Raw genomic sequence first — 13964 nt, forward strand, 5'->3', positions numbered from 1 at the left:
TTCTACTATACGAATCCAGTTTACTACTTAGAATAATCTGGATTAGTGTCAAAGTTTGCATCGGCGTAACCCTTTACGATGAACTCTTTTACCACCTCCATAATCGAGAAAATTCCTTAGTCCACTAGTTACTAAGGATAACTTTGACCACTGTCCTGTGATCCGTTCTTGGATCACTCTTGTACCCCTTGACTGACTCATGGCAGGGCACACTTCAGGTGCGGCACACAGCATAGCATACTGTAGAGCCTATGTCTTAAGCATAGGGGACGACCTTCGTCCTTTCTCTCTATTCTGCCGTGGTCGAGCTTTAAGTCTTAACTTCATACCTTACAACTCAGGCAATAACTCCTTCTTTGACTGATCCATCTTGAACACCTTCAAGATCATGTCAAGGTATGTGCTCATTTGAAAGTACCATTAAGCGTTTTGATCTATCCTTATAGATCTTGATGCTCAATGTTCAAGTAGCTTAATCCAGGCTTTCCATTGAAAAACACTTTCCAAATAACCCTATATGCTTTCCAGAAATTCTACGTCATTTCCGATCAACAACATATATTCATCAGAAATTCTATAGTGCTCCCACTCACTTCTTTGGAAATACAAGTTTCTCATAAACTTTGTATAAACCCAAAATCTTTGATCATCTCATCAAAGCATACATTCCAACTCCGAGATGCTTACTCCAGTCCTCAGAAGGATTGCTGGAGCTTTGCATACTTATTAGCATATTTCAGGATTGACAAAACCTTCAGGTTGTATCACATATAACCTTTCCTCAAAAGAAAATCGTCGAGGAAACAATGTTTTGACATCCTATCTGCAAGATTTCATAAATAATGCAGTAATCGCTAATATAATTCCAACAGACTCTTAGCATCGCTACGAGTGAGAAAGTCTCATCATAGTCAACTCCTTGAACTTGTCGAAAAACATCTTAACGACAAGTCGAGCTTTCTTAATGGTAATACTTACCATCATTGTCCATCTTCCTTTTAAAATCCATCTGTACTCAACAGCCTTACGACCATCAAGTAGTTCTTCCAAAGTCTACACTTTGTTTTCATACATGGATCCTCTCTCAGATTTTATGGCCTCGAGCCATTTATCGGAATCCAGGCCCACCATCGCTTCTCCATAGCTCGTAGGTTCATTGTTGTCTAGCAACATGACTTCCAAGACAGGATCACGTACCACTCTGAAGTAGTACGCATCCTTGTCATCCCACGAGGTTTGGTAGTGACTTGATCTGAAGTTTTATGATCACTATCATAAGCTTCCACTTCAATTGGTGTAGGTGCCACAGGAACAACTTCCTGTGCCCTGCCACACACTAGTTGAAGAGACGGTTCAATAACCTCATCAAGTCTCCACCATCCTCCCACTCAATTCTTTCGAGAGAAACTTTTCCTCGAGAAAGGACCCGATTCTAGAAACAATCCCTTATTGCTTTCGGATCTGAGATAGGAGGTATACCCAACTGTTTTGGGTGTCCTATGAAGATGCATTTATCCGCTTTGGGTTCGAGCTTATCAGCCTGAAACTTTTTCACATAAGCGTCGCAGCCCCAAACTTTTAAGAAATGACAGCTTAGGTTTCTCTAAACCATAGTTCATACGGTGTCATCTCATCGGAATTACGTGGTGCCCTACTTAAAGTGAATGTGGTTGTCTCTAATGCCTAACCCATAAACTATTGTGGTAATTTGATAAGAGACATCATGGTATGCATCATATCCAATAGGGTGCAGTTATGATGTTCGGACACACCATCACACTATGGTGTTCCAGGCTGTATTAGTTGTGAAACAATTTCCACAATGTCTTAATTCTGTGCCAAACTCGTAATTCAGATATTCATCTCTATGATCATATCATAGATATTTTATCCTCTTGTCACGACGATCTTTCAACTTCACCCTGAAATTACTTGAACCTTTCAATAATTCAGACTCGTGATTCATCAAGTAAATATACTCAACATCTACTCAAATCATCTGTGAAGTAAGAACATAATGATATCCACTACATGCCTCAGCACTCATTGGACTGCACACATCAAAAATGTATTACTTCCAACAAGTTGCTTTCTAGTTCCATTTTACTGAAACCGAAGCTTTCAGTCATCTTGCCCATGTGGTATGATTTGCATGTCTCAAGTGATTCAGAATCAAGTGAGTCCAAACGGTCCATTTGCATGGAGTTTCTTCATGCATATACACCAATAGGCATGGTTCGCATGTCTCAAACTTTTCAAAAACGAGTGAGTCCAAAGATCCATCAACATGGAGCTTCTTCATGCGTTTTATACCGATATGACTTACGTGGCAGTGCCACAAGTAGGTGGTACTATCATTACTATCTTTTGGCATGAACATGTGTATCACTACGATCGAGATTCAACAAACCATTCATTTTAGGTGTAAGACCATTGAAGGTATTATTCAAATAAACAGAGTAACCATTATTCTCCTTAAATGAATAACCGTATTGCGATAGACATAATCCAATCATGTCTATGCTCAACGCAAACACCAATCTCGATGGTAGAGGGAGCGTGCGATGCTTGATCATATCAACATTGAGAACACTTCCAACACATATCGTCAGCTCACCTTTAGCTAGTCTCCGTTTATTCCGTAGCTTTTATTTCGAGTTACTAACACTTAGCAACCGAACCGGTATCTAATACCCTGGTGCTACTAGGAGTACTAGTAAAGGACACATTAACATAATGTATATCCAATATACTTCTATCGACCTTGCCAGCCTTCTAATCTACCAAGTATCTAGGGTAATTCTGCTCCAGTGGCTGTTCCCCTTATTACAGAAGCACTCAGTTTCGGGTTTGGGTTCAACCTTGGGTTTCTTCACTAGAGCAGCAGCTGAATTGCCGTTTCATGAAGTATCCCTTTGTTCCCTTGCCCTTCTTGAAACTAGTGGTTTCACCAACCATCAACAATTGATGCTCCTTCTTGATTTCTACTTTCGCGGTGTCAAACATCGTGAATATCTCAAGGATCATCATATATGTCCCTGATATATCATAGTTCATCACGAAGCTCTAGCAGCTTGGTGGTAATGACTTCGGAGAACCATCACTATTTCATCTGGAAGATCAACTCCCACTCGATTCAAGTGATTGTTGTACTCAGACAATCTGGAAGATCAACTCCCACTCGATTCAACTGAGCGTGCCAGGTCATCGTTGGGCACTGCAGCGCCTCCTGGCCGTGGCGCCCCCACAACCCGGGGAGGAAGCGGTAGGGGAGGTGGTCGCCCCGCCGGAATGATCCGTGGTCGAGCACGTTGCATGCCTGCCTCCTCCTCCACGATCTGGGCCAACACCGCGGCGCGTGTTATGCTGGTCGGCTCCTGAAGACGAACCGCGCGCAAGCCCAAAAGGAACTGAGTGATGAACAACTTGGGGTTGAGCGACGCGTCGAGGGCGAGCAGGTGATACATGTGAGCCTCGAACGTCGTCCTGTACTCGGAGACGGTGCCGGTTTGGCGGAGCTGCAGCAGCTTATGCATCTCCACCTCAAACTCGTCCGGTGCGAACTCGCTGATGATGGCCGCGGTGAACTCTTCCCAGGTTGGCGCTCGGTGCGTCTGCCGGTACGCCTGGAACTAGTGCATCGCGTGGCCGTCGATGTAGAGCGAGGCCGTGGTCACCCAACTGTGCGGCAGAACGCGGTACAGGTCGAAGTAGGCGATGCAGCGGTCGATCCACAGGTTGGGCGCGTCGCCGTCGAAGTGGGGAAAATCGTGCTTGGGTGGCTTGACCGTGTACTCCTCCTGCGACCCATGGTGCGAACCGCGGCCCGCCATGAACGCGGTCGTCTGCCCGACGCCCGCGAACTGCAGAGGTTGCCGCGTAGGAAGCAGGGGCGGTCCGTTGTTGGCGAGGCGAACGGCGGGGCCCTGAGGACGAGACCCGCGACCGTGCTCCAACGACGTCACCGCAGAGGCCTGGGTGTCGCCGTCGTGGTGGTCCGCGCCATTATGTCGGTGACGCTCGGTGGCGGACGGCGAAGGTGGCGGCTCGCGTTGCTGACACACCTCATCGACGTCGGCTTGAATGAGGTCCAGCTGCTTGCGGATGTGCGCCAGATCGGAGAAGACCTGCGTGTTGTACGCAATCTGGGCCTCGCGCTGCTTGTCGTTCGCAAGCGTGGTCTCGTCGAAGCGCTTCAGGAGCGCCTGCAGCATCGCCTTGAGCTCTCCCATGGACTCCGGCATGGCGGTGATGATATGGCGAGTTTGAGCAGAGGGTTTGCTGGGCGACGCCGTCGCACTTGCTCCAAATCAGGCCAACCCCGCTGGGGATTTCGAGCGGATCTCGCCAGAGCAAGACCGCACCCGCAGCGGTGGATGTTACGGCTCGATCGAGAGAGGATGAGTGGCAGCGAAGAAAAATTTGTGGGGCAAAATCTAGCTCTGATTACCAACTGTCATGAACTCATCAACGCAGGATCGAATCCAAGAGGGGAAAGGGGATGAGATCGAGACTTGGGAGAGGGGTTTCTTTCCAAGGGAGGAGGTACAGATTAGGTGAGAGAGTTCAGAGATAACATCACACACACTGCGTGCCCTGCCTACTGGCCTATAGTTGGTTAAATAGCTGCGCTCCACTTGTCCACTTTGCCTTATAGGTGGGCCCATGCCACATGGTAGAGAGGGTCTCACCATCACGCGTCCACCGCATCATCTCCTGGTGATGCAGGTGTGAAATAGATGCTGCGGAAGATTGCAGAAACTGGAGACACTCTAGGAAGGTATGTAAAAGACAGAAATAGCATCAGTGCAAGAGCAAACACTCTGTGGCCAAAGCTCACGTAGAAGAAGGCTATGTCTTTGTGACCGTGTGTGACTCTGTTCGCCACAGCCCTCTAGAGTGGAGATTAGAATCGCCACAAGAATTTGAATTTCGAGATATGATCAACGTAGCACCATGTGCTCCGGGGTTACTTTTTCCATCTTCCCTCAAGCTTGACTCCTTCAGCTATTTGGCACGGACAGATGAGATGATATAGCCGTCCTCTGCAAGAACAAACAGATGGGTGTCCTGATTCAAGCTTTTGGCCCCTTCAGCTTTGACACCCATTGCTAAATGGACGCGTCTAACCGGCGGCCAGCTGTCCACTAGCCTTTCATGGTGGCCAGCCGAAAAAGGTAAGTTTTTATCTCTCTGACTCATATTAGAAAAAATAGACGTGGACATATGTAAAGAGAATAAATAATTACAAATCATATATATATGAATAAATGTGAACGCATTTAATTCATGTTTTTAGTTTTTTTAAAAACCATAACTTTCAAACCGCGCATCGAAATTAAGATTCGTTTTCACTGTTGGAATCCTCGCGGCATGCTCTTCAAAAGTAGGTCCGGCATGGGGATGTTTCGACGAACTAGTTTTCTTGCCAACTAAATATCAATGTCTGTGCAACAAGACTACATTGCCGCGCCAACTGAGCATATGTGCGTGCCAATAGTCGTGCCAACTAAACATCAATGTGTGTGCAACTAGGCTACATTGCCGCGTCAACTAAGCATGTGTGTGCCAATAGTCCTGCCAACTAAATATCAATGTGTGTGCAACTAGACTACATTGTCACGTCAATTGTGCATGTGTGTGTGCAACTAGTGTCCTGCTAACTAAACATCAATGTGCGTGTAACTAGACTATATTACAAGCCAACTAAGCATACGTATGTACAACTAGTCTTCCTGCCAACTAAACATTAATGTATGTGCAACTAGACTATGTTACAAGCCAACTAAACATCAATGTATGCGCAACTAGACTACATTACAAGCTATGACAATTCATATGTGACTATGCGGACCAGATTGTGCAACTCTGTGGCCATGCATGTGCCAACTAAAACTATTATGTGTGCAACTATAACTACTGTGGATGCAGCTCCAAAAAACTGTGTATCAAAAAAATTGCATCATGCAGTACTAAAGTTGCACAAAGCAGTATTGAAGTTGCACAATATAGTGCCAAAGTTGGCATAAAAAAATTTAGTCGAAACATACCCATGCGGGATCTAGTTTCAAAGATCTCGTCGCAAAGAATTTAACAGTGAACACGGATCTGAATTCCGACACGCGGTTTGAAAGATATAGCTTTTTAAAAATTCGGAAAACCAAAATAATTATACGTGAACCTGTTTTTTTCAAATCGGACTAACCAGTATGAACACATTAAATACTGATAACGACATGCACTAGCAGATAAAAAACAACTCATGCATGGCTAGGAAGCTCGGCGCTTGTTGTCTCCAAATAGTGCGTATGCACTTTTTAGATTTTAGGTTGGAAAATTGGTAGATTAAAACTTACACCCACCTGAGCTTCCCACAAGACAAATTAGCCGCCTACGCAGGGCGTGCGTGCAGAGTCACTGATATGGATTTTGTTTTACAGTAGTATATGATCAAAACATATTTACTACCTCTGTTTCAAAATACATGTCGTTCTACTAGACTAGCTTAGCTTACCAGAACGACATATATTTTGGAACGGAGGATGTAAGTATTAATCTTTCAGACGTGGGATCATGCATGACTGGTATATATGGAAACTTGCATATTCAGATTTGAATTTGATACGTACTTTAAATGGATACTTGATACTTTAGAAATTGTCTAAAGAAGTTCAGATTATAAAATCATTAGTTTGCAAGAGTAACAAAAACATATCCGAGTTTTGATCTGACACTACATAATGCCGCTCATCTTGTTTTATAAAGATGTAAAGAGAAAACATAAGAAAATGTGATGGCTTAAAAACCTTCAAACATACAGAGTGGTCCGATTTTAGCAAGCCATCGCCTTATTACTTCTAATGCGCTGAACACATACAATACAATAACAAGTGTTATGAAACTACACACCCTCAATGAAGTGAATGAAAGGGAATCGAACCATCGCTTATGTAACACACCATTAGTTCAATAAACTTGGATTATGAAGAGCCATTTTCTTGTTGAAAAGAGATAATTGGCCCTCAGGTGCATTATAGCTTGCTGCGACTTGCAAGTTCTTGCTTCAGCTGATCCCTCAGGACCCTTCTCAGCAGCTTGTTCGAAGCAGTTCTCGGGAACTCGGGGACGACTTTGACGTAGCTCACCTGTCAATTCCCTCATTATACATGCGCCCATCTGATCATGTGAACTGAACTTTAGAAAGAGAGACTCTTACCCTGAAAAGGGGATTGAGGTTCTTCTGGATGGCTGTCTGGAACTTTCCCTTCAGAATATTTGCATCGTATGGTGCCGATCTATCTTTTAGCACTGCCAAGATAGCCAGTTGTTCTGGTCCCCCGCCGGAAGGTTTGATGCCAACAGCTGCTGTTTCTAGCAAACCCTCATCGGCTCCATTACAAACCCGTTCGATCTCCACTGAACTTGTCTGTTCGTGCAAGAGCAACATTGAATTGGTTTCATGAAATGCAAGGATGATAACAAGAGACTGAAAACATTAAAAGGAAGAGCTTCAACCTTAATCCCTCCAAGATTCATAGTATCGTCTGCTCTGCCCTGCACGATATAGTAACCACCTACTGTCCTCTGGATTATATCTCCATGTCGTCGGAGTTGCTGCAACAGAAGTACTGTTACAACGTGTTAAGTTTTTAACCATTCTGGTTATTACTGATAACTTCTAACAGCATGTAGTTAGATTTATTTGGTTGGTTCAGCAAAGGGAACATTGACTAAGACGTTGCTACTTTTTTCATAGCACACTAATCACTGAAACTTATGTCAGAGAACAATAACATGTCTGAATAACATATGTGCTTCTCATCTTCTCGGTAGGGCTCCACTGGAAAACTTGGAGAACATAGTGATTTTATAAAGCTTAAAATGTTGACTACTGCAAATATCGAATATCTTCATATTTTTTCCAGCAGTTTAGATTTGAAAAACTGAGGTATTCGACTGCATACCCGTCCTCTGTAAATGGGCATTCCATCGAAGTAAACCTTATCATGGTCAGCATTGAGAAGCCGATTAGTAGCACCAAAATATAAAGGGAAGAGGCCCACTTCTCCAGAACAAGGTAGATCATCAGGCTGTCACAGCAAACATCAAATGGTTAATGCAGCGAACACAATCACCAAACTTAGAATATTCTACGGACAATACTTACATATGGATTTCCCTGCTCATCGAGTATGACAAACCCAGTGGACATCGATGCACCACTGAAAGCTCCAAAAGCTTGTGGCTGCAGAAGACTCCCTTGAATGTATGAGGATGCCAGCTCTGTGCCACCACAGCACTCAACAATGGGTTTGTAACAGGTACGTGAAGATAGCCACAGATTATCATCAATATCAGAAGCCTCCCCTGTTGTGGCAAGTACCCTGCAATTCCAGAATTGTAGCTCCTTTCGACGAGGTTGTGATGAAATCGAGTGCTTTCTAACAGTGTAAGTAGCAACTTGCCTGATTTTGGTCCAGTCTAGCCCTTCAGTAAGATTACCAGCCTTCCATGATTTCACCAAGCTAGGCACAGACCCTAATACACTCACACGGGCATCCTGCAAGTTAATGGACATTACCATGAAGCACATGAGTAAGAGCAATTTATATTTAGCTTCTAATTTAATATGCAGGGACTTTTGACTAAATCCTAGCATCCACAGACTGAGGTTAATTAGGTAGCCAATAAGCTTTATCTATGCTCAATTCAAGACAAGTACTGGATACCTAAATAAGCTCATGGCAAAACCCTACTTAACTAAAAGAAATCCACACAAGGTTAAATCGACTTTAGCAGTTTAAACCAAGAGATGGTGCAACATAGGCCACACCTGGACAAATTTGCAGAAGCCACGTCCAAGAGGAGAACCATGATATAAAGCCAACGTCGCACCATTTAGAAAGGATGAGAATAGTTGAATAGGTCCCATAACCCAACCCAGATTTGTAGGCCAGCAGCCTATGTCCTTTGGGCGAACATCCAAATGTCCCCAGGTATCAGCTCCACATCTTATGGGACAAAGTTGTGTCCATGGTATAGCTTTTGGCTCCCCTGCACCAAAATCAAATAGAACAGATCAAAATCACGCATGAAGTTGTCAACGAGAGAAACAGTGCAACCAAAGATAAAAGGAAACAGCGTCAGAAACAACTCAGGGTAGTCTATACCAGTTGTTCCTGATGAAAACAGTATATTAATTAGGGCGTCTGCAGATTGATAAACTGGAGAGTATATCGATGACCTGCAAATCCAAGATATACAGGTGTCATGTTGGTCACATCACAAAATCACGTATGTTTTGCAATCTAGGTGTTAAAGTTTTCATGGAAAGAAAGCCTCTGAACACGACAGTCATTTATTATTGTGTGTCATGGGAGGGAACAAATTTGTTGCATACCTTCCAGCAGAACGAGAAAGAAAATCTTTCCAGGATATGTCACCATTCCTTGGTGTAACTCCAAGAAGGTCTCCAGTTGCAGGGATCACAATAGCTTTGGATGAAGTCCCTTCCATGACACGGCTGAAGAATTAGATCTACTTAGATGAGTGCTGATAATTGTTGTGATAGTTCAGTATTTTCACGCAAAAAGTATAAATGAAACCTATATTGTTAAATCAAAGCAAAATGATTATTTTCGCAAGATGTGATCCTACCAAATAACTACATTGCTTGTTAAAGTTGAGCAAATTAAGTTACTGAAACACAGATATTAACTAAATAATTTGATCAATCATATACCTATAAAGTGGAAATTTCTTCCCTCCCCTAATTATGAAATCCTGAAATCTCAAGAAATTAGTATAAGCAATACTACAGTACTGATGATCATAAGACTTGCTCGTTTCTATGGTCAAACCTGAGTAAAGATTGCCTTTGCTTTTGCGACCCTCATGCGAGTCGCAATCTCCTGAGGTGCGAAACTGTCTGCTATTCCCACCACAACAAAGCCTCCAAGGATGATTGCCAAATAAACAATGACCGCATTGCACGTCATGGGCATGTCTATTGCAATCCGGTCGCCCTTTTGGAACATGGTATCAAGGGCATTTGCAACAGTCCTGAAAATACCAAAGCAACAATACCATGATGATGAAATTGTAGAATAGAAAAGAAGAGAATTAAAGGTTTCTGCATGCCCCCTACTCTTAATTTGTTAAGAGATGCATACATCACTTGGGTGCGAAGCTCCTTCAACGACATACGGTTCACTGGGTAATCGTCAAAGCCCTCATCCCTCCAGACAATAGCTGTGCTATCATCGGTCTTGCTCTGGGAAGGCCAAGGTAGCAGACAACATTCAGCAATGTTGAGCACTGCACCTGGGAACCATATTCCTCCCTTCTTTGATTTATCTGACGCATCTAGAATCGATGTTGGTTCTCGTACAAACTTGATGGAGAGCTCCTTCAGCACTATTTTCCAGTAGACCTATGCAATGATCACCTAGGAGGTTATTATGAAGAAATAAAAACTCTGAACTGATGCTCTAGTTGTCCACTTGCACTGTGAATTTAGAAAGAAAAAAGCTGACCTCCTGATTATGAACAGAGAATTTGTGGAAGAGGCCAAAGCTTGAAATTGGATCCTTATATGATGCTCCTAACAGCTTGGGTCCATTCTCTCCCATCACTCTCCCAAGATTCGTTTCCTTGCAGTCAATCCTGCAACAATCGCGATAATCGTGTCATGAAGTGAAGTATACATATACCGATCGTCCTATCACATAGCAGTGTCAAATGATGCGAATCCACAGACCAGTTATAAGCTGGTACCAAAATAGTACCGCGTCTTAACTTTTGTTGTTAGGCTAAATGCTGGGTTAAATGGAACCATGAGCTTAATTGGTTGGTGGAATTAGACTAGCAGTCTCTTTCACCGTTGATTAGCCATTGATTGCTCCCATCACCAGCAAACGGTCCTCCCACTACCCGATTGGATCAAGCAGTTGGTAGCAAATTAAGCTCCGGGACAGAACCCCTGTTCAGCCGTACTTCCAGAAGAAAAATGGACGGCGGACGGCGAGACTTACGGGGAGGGGAACCAGTAGGGCGGCGGGCCCCGCTTGGCGCGGTCCCAGCCGGCGTAGACGGAGTAGTAGACCAGCTGGTGGAGCGCGTGCGGGTGGTCCGGCCGCAGCACCCCCGCCGCCACGACCGCCGCCCACGCGGCGGCCGCGTCGCCGCCGTATTTGCCGGTCGCCAAGCGGAGCGCGGCGAGGAAGGGCCCCGCGTCCGCCGCGGCGAGCCCGGCCGCCTCCACGTCGCCCGCCCGGATCTCGCCCACGCCGCCCCTCGCGGTGGCCGCCATGGCCCGCCTGCTCGGCTGCTCGCTCGCTCTCCGCCTGCCTCGCGGTCGCGGACTTCGCGCGAGAGTGCTAGTGACACTGCTATGTTATCGGCGCAGGCATTTCATTTTGACTTGCTGGTCTGACGAGGACGACGACGACGAGAAAGACCAGAAATTAATAAAAAGAAAACCAGAAATCTTAAAAGTGCGCGCGCGCTCATTGGAGAGAACGAGCGGCCGCTCTGTCACTCACATCATACATGCATATATTATCTGCTAGTGCATGTGACTATTAGCATTAAATGTGGTCAGACTTGTCACATGTGATGAAAAACAGATTCACGTCTATTTATTTCGGATTTTTTAAATTTTTAAAAAGTCGTATCTTTCAAACCATACGTCAGAATTTAGATCCGTCTTCATCGTTGGATTTCTCGTGACAAGATTTTTGAAACTAGATCCCACATGGGTATGTTTCGATGAATTTTTTCCGATGCCAACTTTCGTGCTATATGGTGCAACTAGTCTACTGTCCCGACCAACTACCTAGTAGTCGTTGTGCAACTCTCCTCCCTACTCGTAGATGCATAGTTTTTCACTGTTGGCACACCCTACCCCCACCTCCCCCGCAAGGGATATGTGCAACTTAGTCTATCGTTCAAGCCAACTGCCTATTAATCAATGTGCAACTCCTTACGCTCTCTATTTGTGGACCTGTATTTTCAGTTGGCGGGACCAACAAACAGAGTTGCACATAGTCTGCTAGGTAGTTGGCCAGGGGCAACTTACGAAGCTGCACATCTCACAGGCAGGGACAGTTGAATGGTAAAAAATTGACATTCATGAGGGTTGTAAAAAGTTTGCATATAAACAGAGTGCTAAAGTTGCAAAACTCACTAGGGGGTGGTTTGGGCCATGTGCTAGCAGGAAAACTACACATCCATGGGGTACGAGAGAAAGTTGCAAATCACAGTTAGACAGTTGGCCGTGGCAGTATACGAAGTTGCACATCCACTGTTAGGTTGTTGGTCGATGCAGCAAATAGTGAAGCACATCCACGAGCAGGGAAAAGTTGCAGATCAACTACTATGCAGTTGGCCTGGATAACAGACGAAGTTGCACATCTCATTGGAAGGAGTTAGTTTTGCACCATCAATGAGAAGGAGTTAGTTTTGCACCATCAATAAAATCTGCATGTTTACGGTATAGGAGAAAAGTTGCACATCTCTGTCAGGTAGTTGCACACCGACGGCTAGGCAGTTGCACAAAACGGAGAGAAAATTGCACAAATTTTTTTTCGTCAAAACATAGCCATGCGGGATCTAGTTTCGAAGAGCACGCCACGAGGGTTCCAAAAGTGAAAACGAATCTTAATTTCGACACGCGGTTTGAAAGTTATGATTTTTTAAAAAAACTGAAAACACAAATTAAATGCGTTCACATCTGTTCACATGGATGCTTTGCAATTATTTATCCTCTTCACATATGTCCACACCTGTTTACTTTTTCTAATACGAGCCAGGAAGACAAAAACTTACCTTTTTCGGCCGGCCACCACGGAGTGCTAGTGGGCAGCTGGCCACCGGCTAGACGCGTCCTAATAAGGCTCGAGTTTGGTTGCTTTGCTGGGTAGGTGTGGTTAGGTAGGAAGCGTGGCGCCGTGCGTGCGTGCGTGCGTGCTACATTGCAGTCACAATGAATTAGACAATGATGATAAAGTTCTTCAGCCAAAACTATCAATTCGACTTGCCAACTTCAACACTGCCTGCCTCCTGAGCACGGTTTTGGAGTGTGCATTTTTTGACCCTGCCTATTATTAAATCCTCTGTAGTGGCTGTTTTTATAATACGTCACTTGTTTGCCGCGTGTTTTTCATGAGCTGTAAATCCCTGGAACCCTTCCTCGGAACACCACATAACATTTCTCCTAGCATGGTAGAAGAGCAACTATTTAAGTGGCAAGCAATGGAGCACGCTAGACATGTAACAGAAGAAGGCATGCATGATCATGTGGCATAGCAAGTTCATCCTATCACTACTATGATGTCATCCTATCACTACATCCAAAAGAGAGTGTAATCCTACCACCGCAAATTTGTTATCAGCATGAGGGGTTAGTATATACCACATCATTAGTATATACATACCATCGGTAGTTTTCAAACCCTAACTACCACAAAATATGCGTCGTCATTGTCATCGTCATCGAGGATCATGCACCTCGTCACCACCACTTGAAACAACACTAATAGTAGTGTTTGCCCAGCCATGTTCTAAGACAGAGCACCCTATGGGTGTCTTCTATGGCAACAAACACAACACCCTTAGCCTTATTGTCCAGCAGATGGCTCAAAACAACAATGAGAACCTCTAGGCTTAAGCCACCTTGGTCCATGACTGCGGCGTAGAGGTTTGGGTGGACTCTGACCGGTTCGCTCTTCCTAATGGCGGTTTCCACCTCCTTGACGGTCTCAGTCATGCTGCTGAAGACGCTCAACCCGTCCTCCATCAAGCCGCCCCTCTTTCTATCAAGCACAGGAATGTGCCTACCACCCTTATCAGGACCATCAAGGATGATGGTCTCTGACTCCTGGGTGTTTGGATAGTTAGGCATGGGTGAACCAAGCGGCTCACTGGAGCCCATGGCATGCTTGCCGGTTACCATCCCAATGGAG

General features: G+C 44.7%; 1 protein-coding gene across 2 annotated transcripts; it reads right to left on the reverse strand.

Annotated features, from left to right (window-relative positions):
• Window positions 1–6720: 6720 nt before the first annotated feature.
• LOC125511043 (putative CoA ligase CCL12) lies at window positions 6721–11459 on the reverse strand. Of its 2 annotated transcripts, XM_048676325.2 has the most exons (14): window positions 11034–11458; window positions 10536–10665; window positions 10173–10432; window positions 9861–10062; window positions 9743–9783; window positions 9401–9523; window positions 9171–9244; window positions 8834–9054; window positions 8466–8560; window positions 8168–8384; window positions 7965–8090; window positions 7516–7614; window positions 7217–7426; window positions 6721–7145 (listed from the first exon to the last, which is right to left on the reverse strand). In XM_048676325.2, exons 1-14 carry the CDS (start codon window positions 11309–11311, stop codon window positions 7032–7034), a joined length of 2190 nt encoding a protein of 729 aa, XP_048532282.2. In that variant the 5' UTR covers window positions 11312–11458; the 3' UTR covers window positions 6721–7031. The 2 variants fall into 2 exon arrangements, with proteins under 2 accessions (XP_048532282.2, XP_087378158.1); XM_087522032.1 differs by having other exon boundaries at window positions 8168–8560; window positions 11034–11459.
• Between the last annotated feature and the right edge of the window lie 2505 nt (window positions 11460–13964).

Source organism: Triticum urartu, chromosome 5A (assembly GCF_056163025.1).
Source record: "Triticum urartu cultivar PI428250 chromosome 5A, HENAU_Tu73, whole genome shotgun sequence".
NCBI classification, from domain to species: domain Eukaryota; kingdom Viridiplantae; phylum Streptophyta; class Magnoliopsida; order Poales; family Poaceae; genus Triticum; species Triticum urartu.

Coding starts and splice junctions, on each gene's coding strand:
- LOC125511043 (XM_087522032.1), bottom strand. CDS start 11,311: ATGGCGGCCACCGCGAGGGGCGGCGTGGGCGAGATCCGGGCGGGCGAC. Junction 9,524..9,742: donor AAGAAATTTCCACTTTATAG/GTATATGATTGA, acceptor CTAATTCTTCAG/CCGTGTCATGGAAGGGACTT. Junction 9,245..9,400: donor CTTTCTCGTTCTGCTGGAAG/GTATGCAACAAA, acceptor TTGGATTTGCAG/GTCATCGATATACTCTCCAG.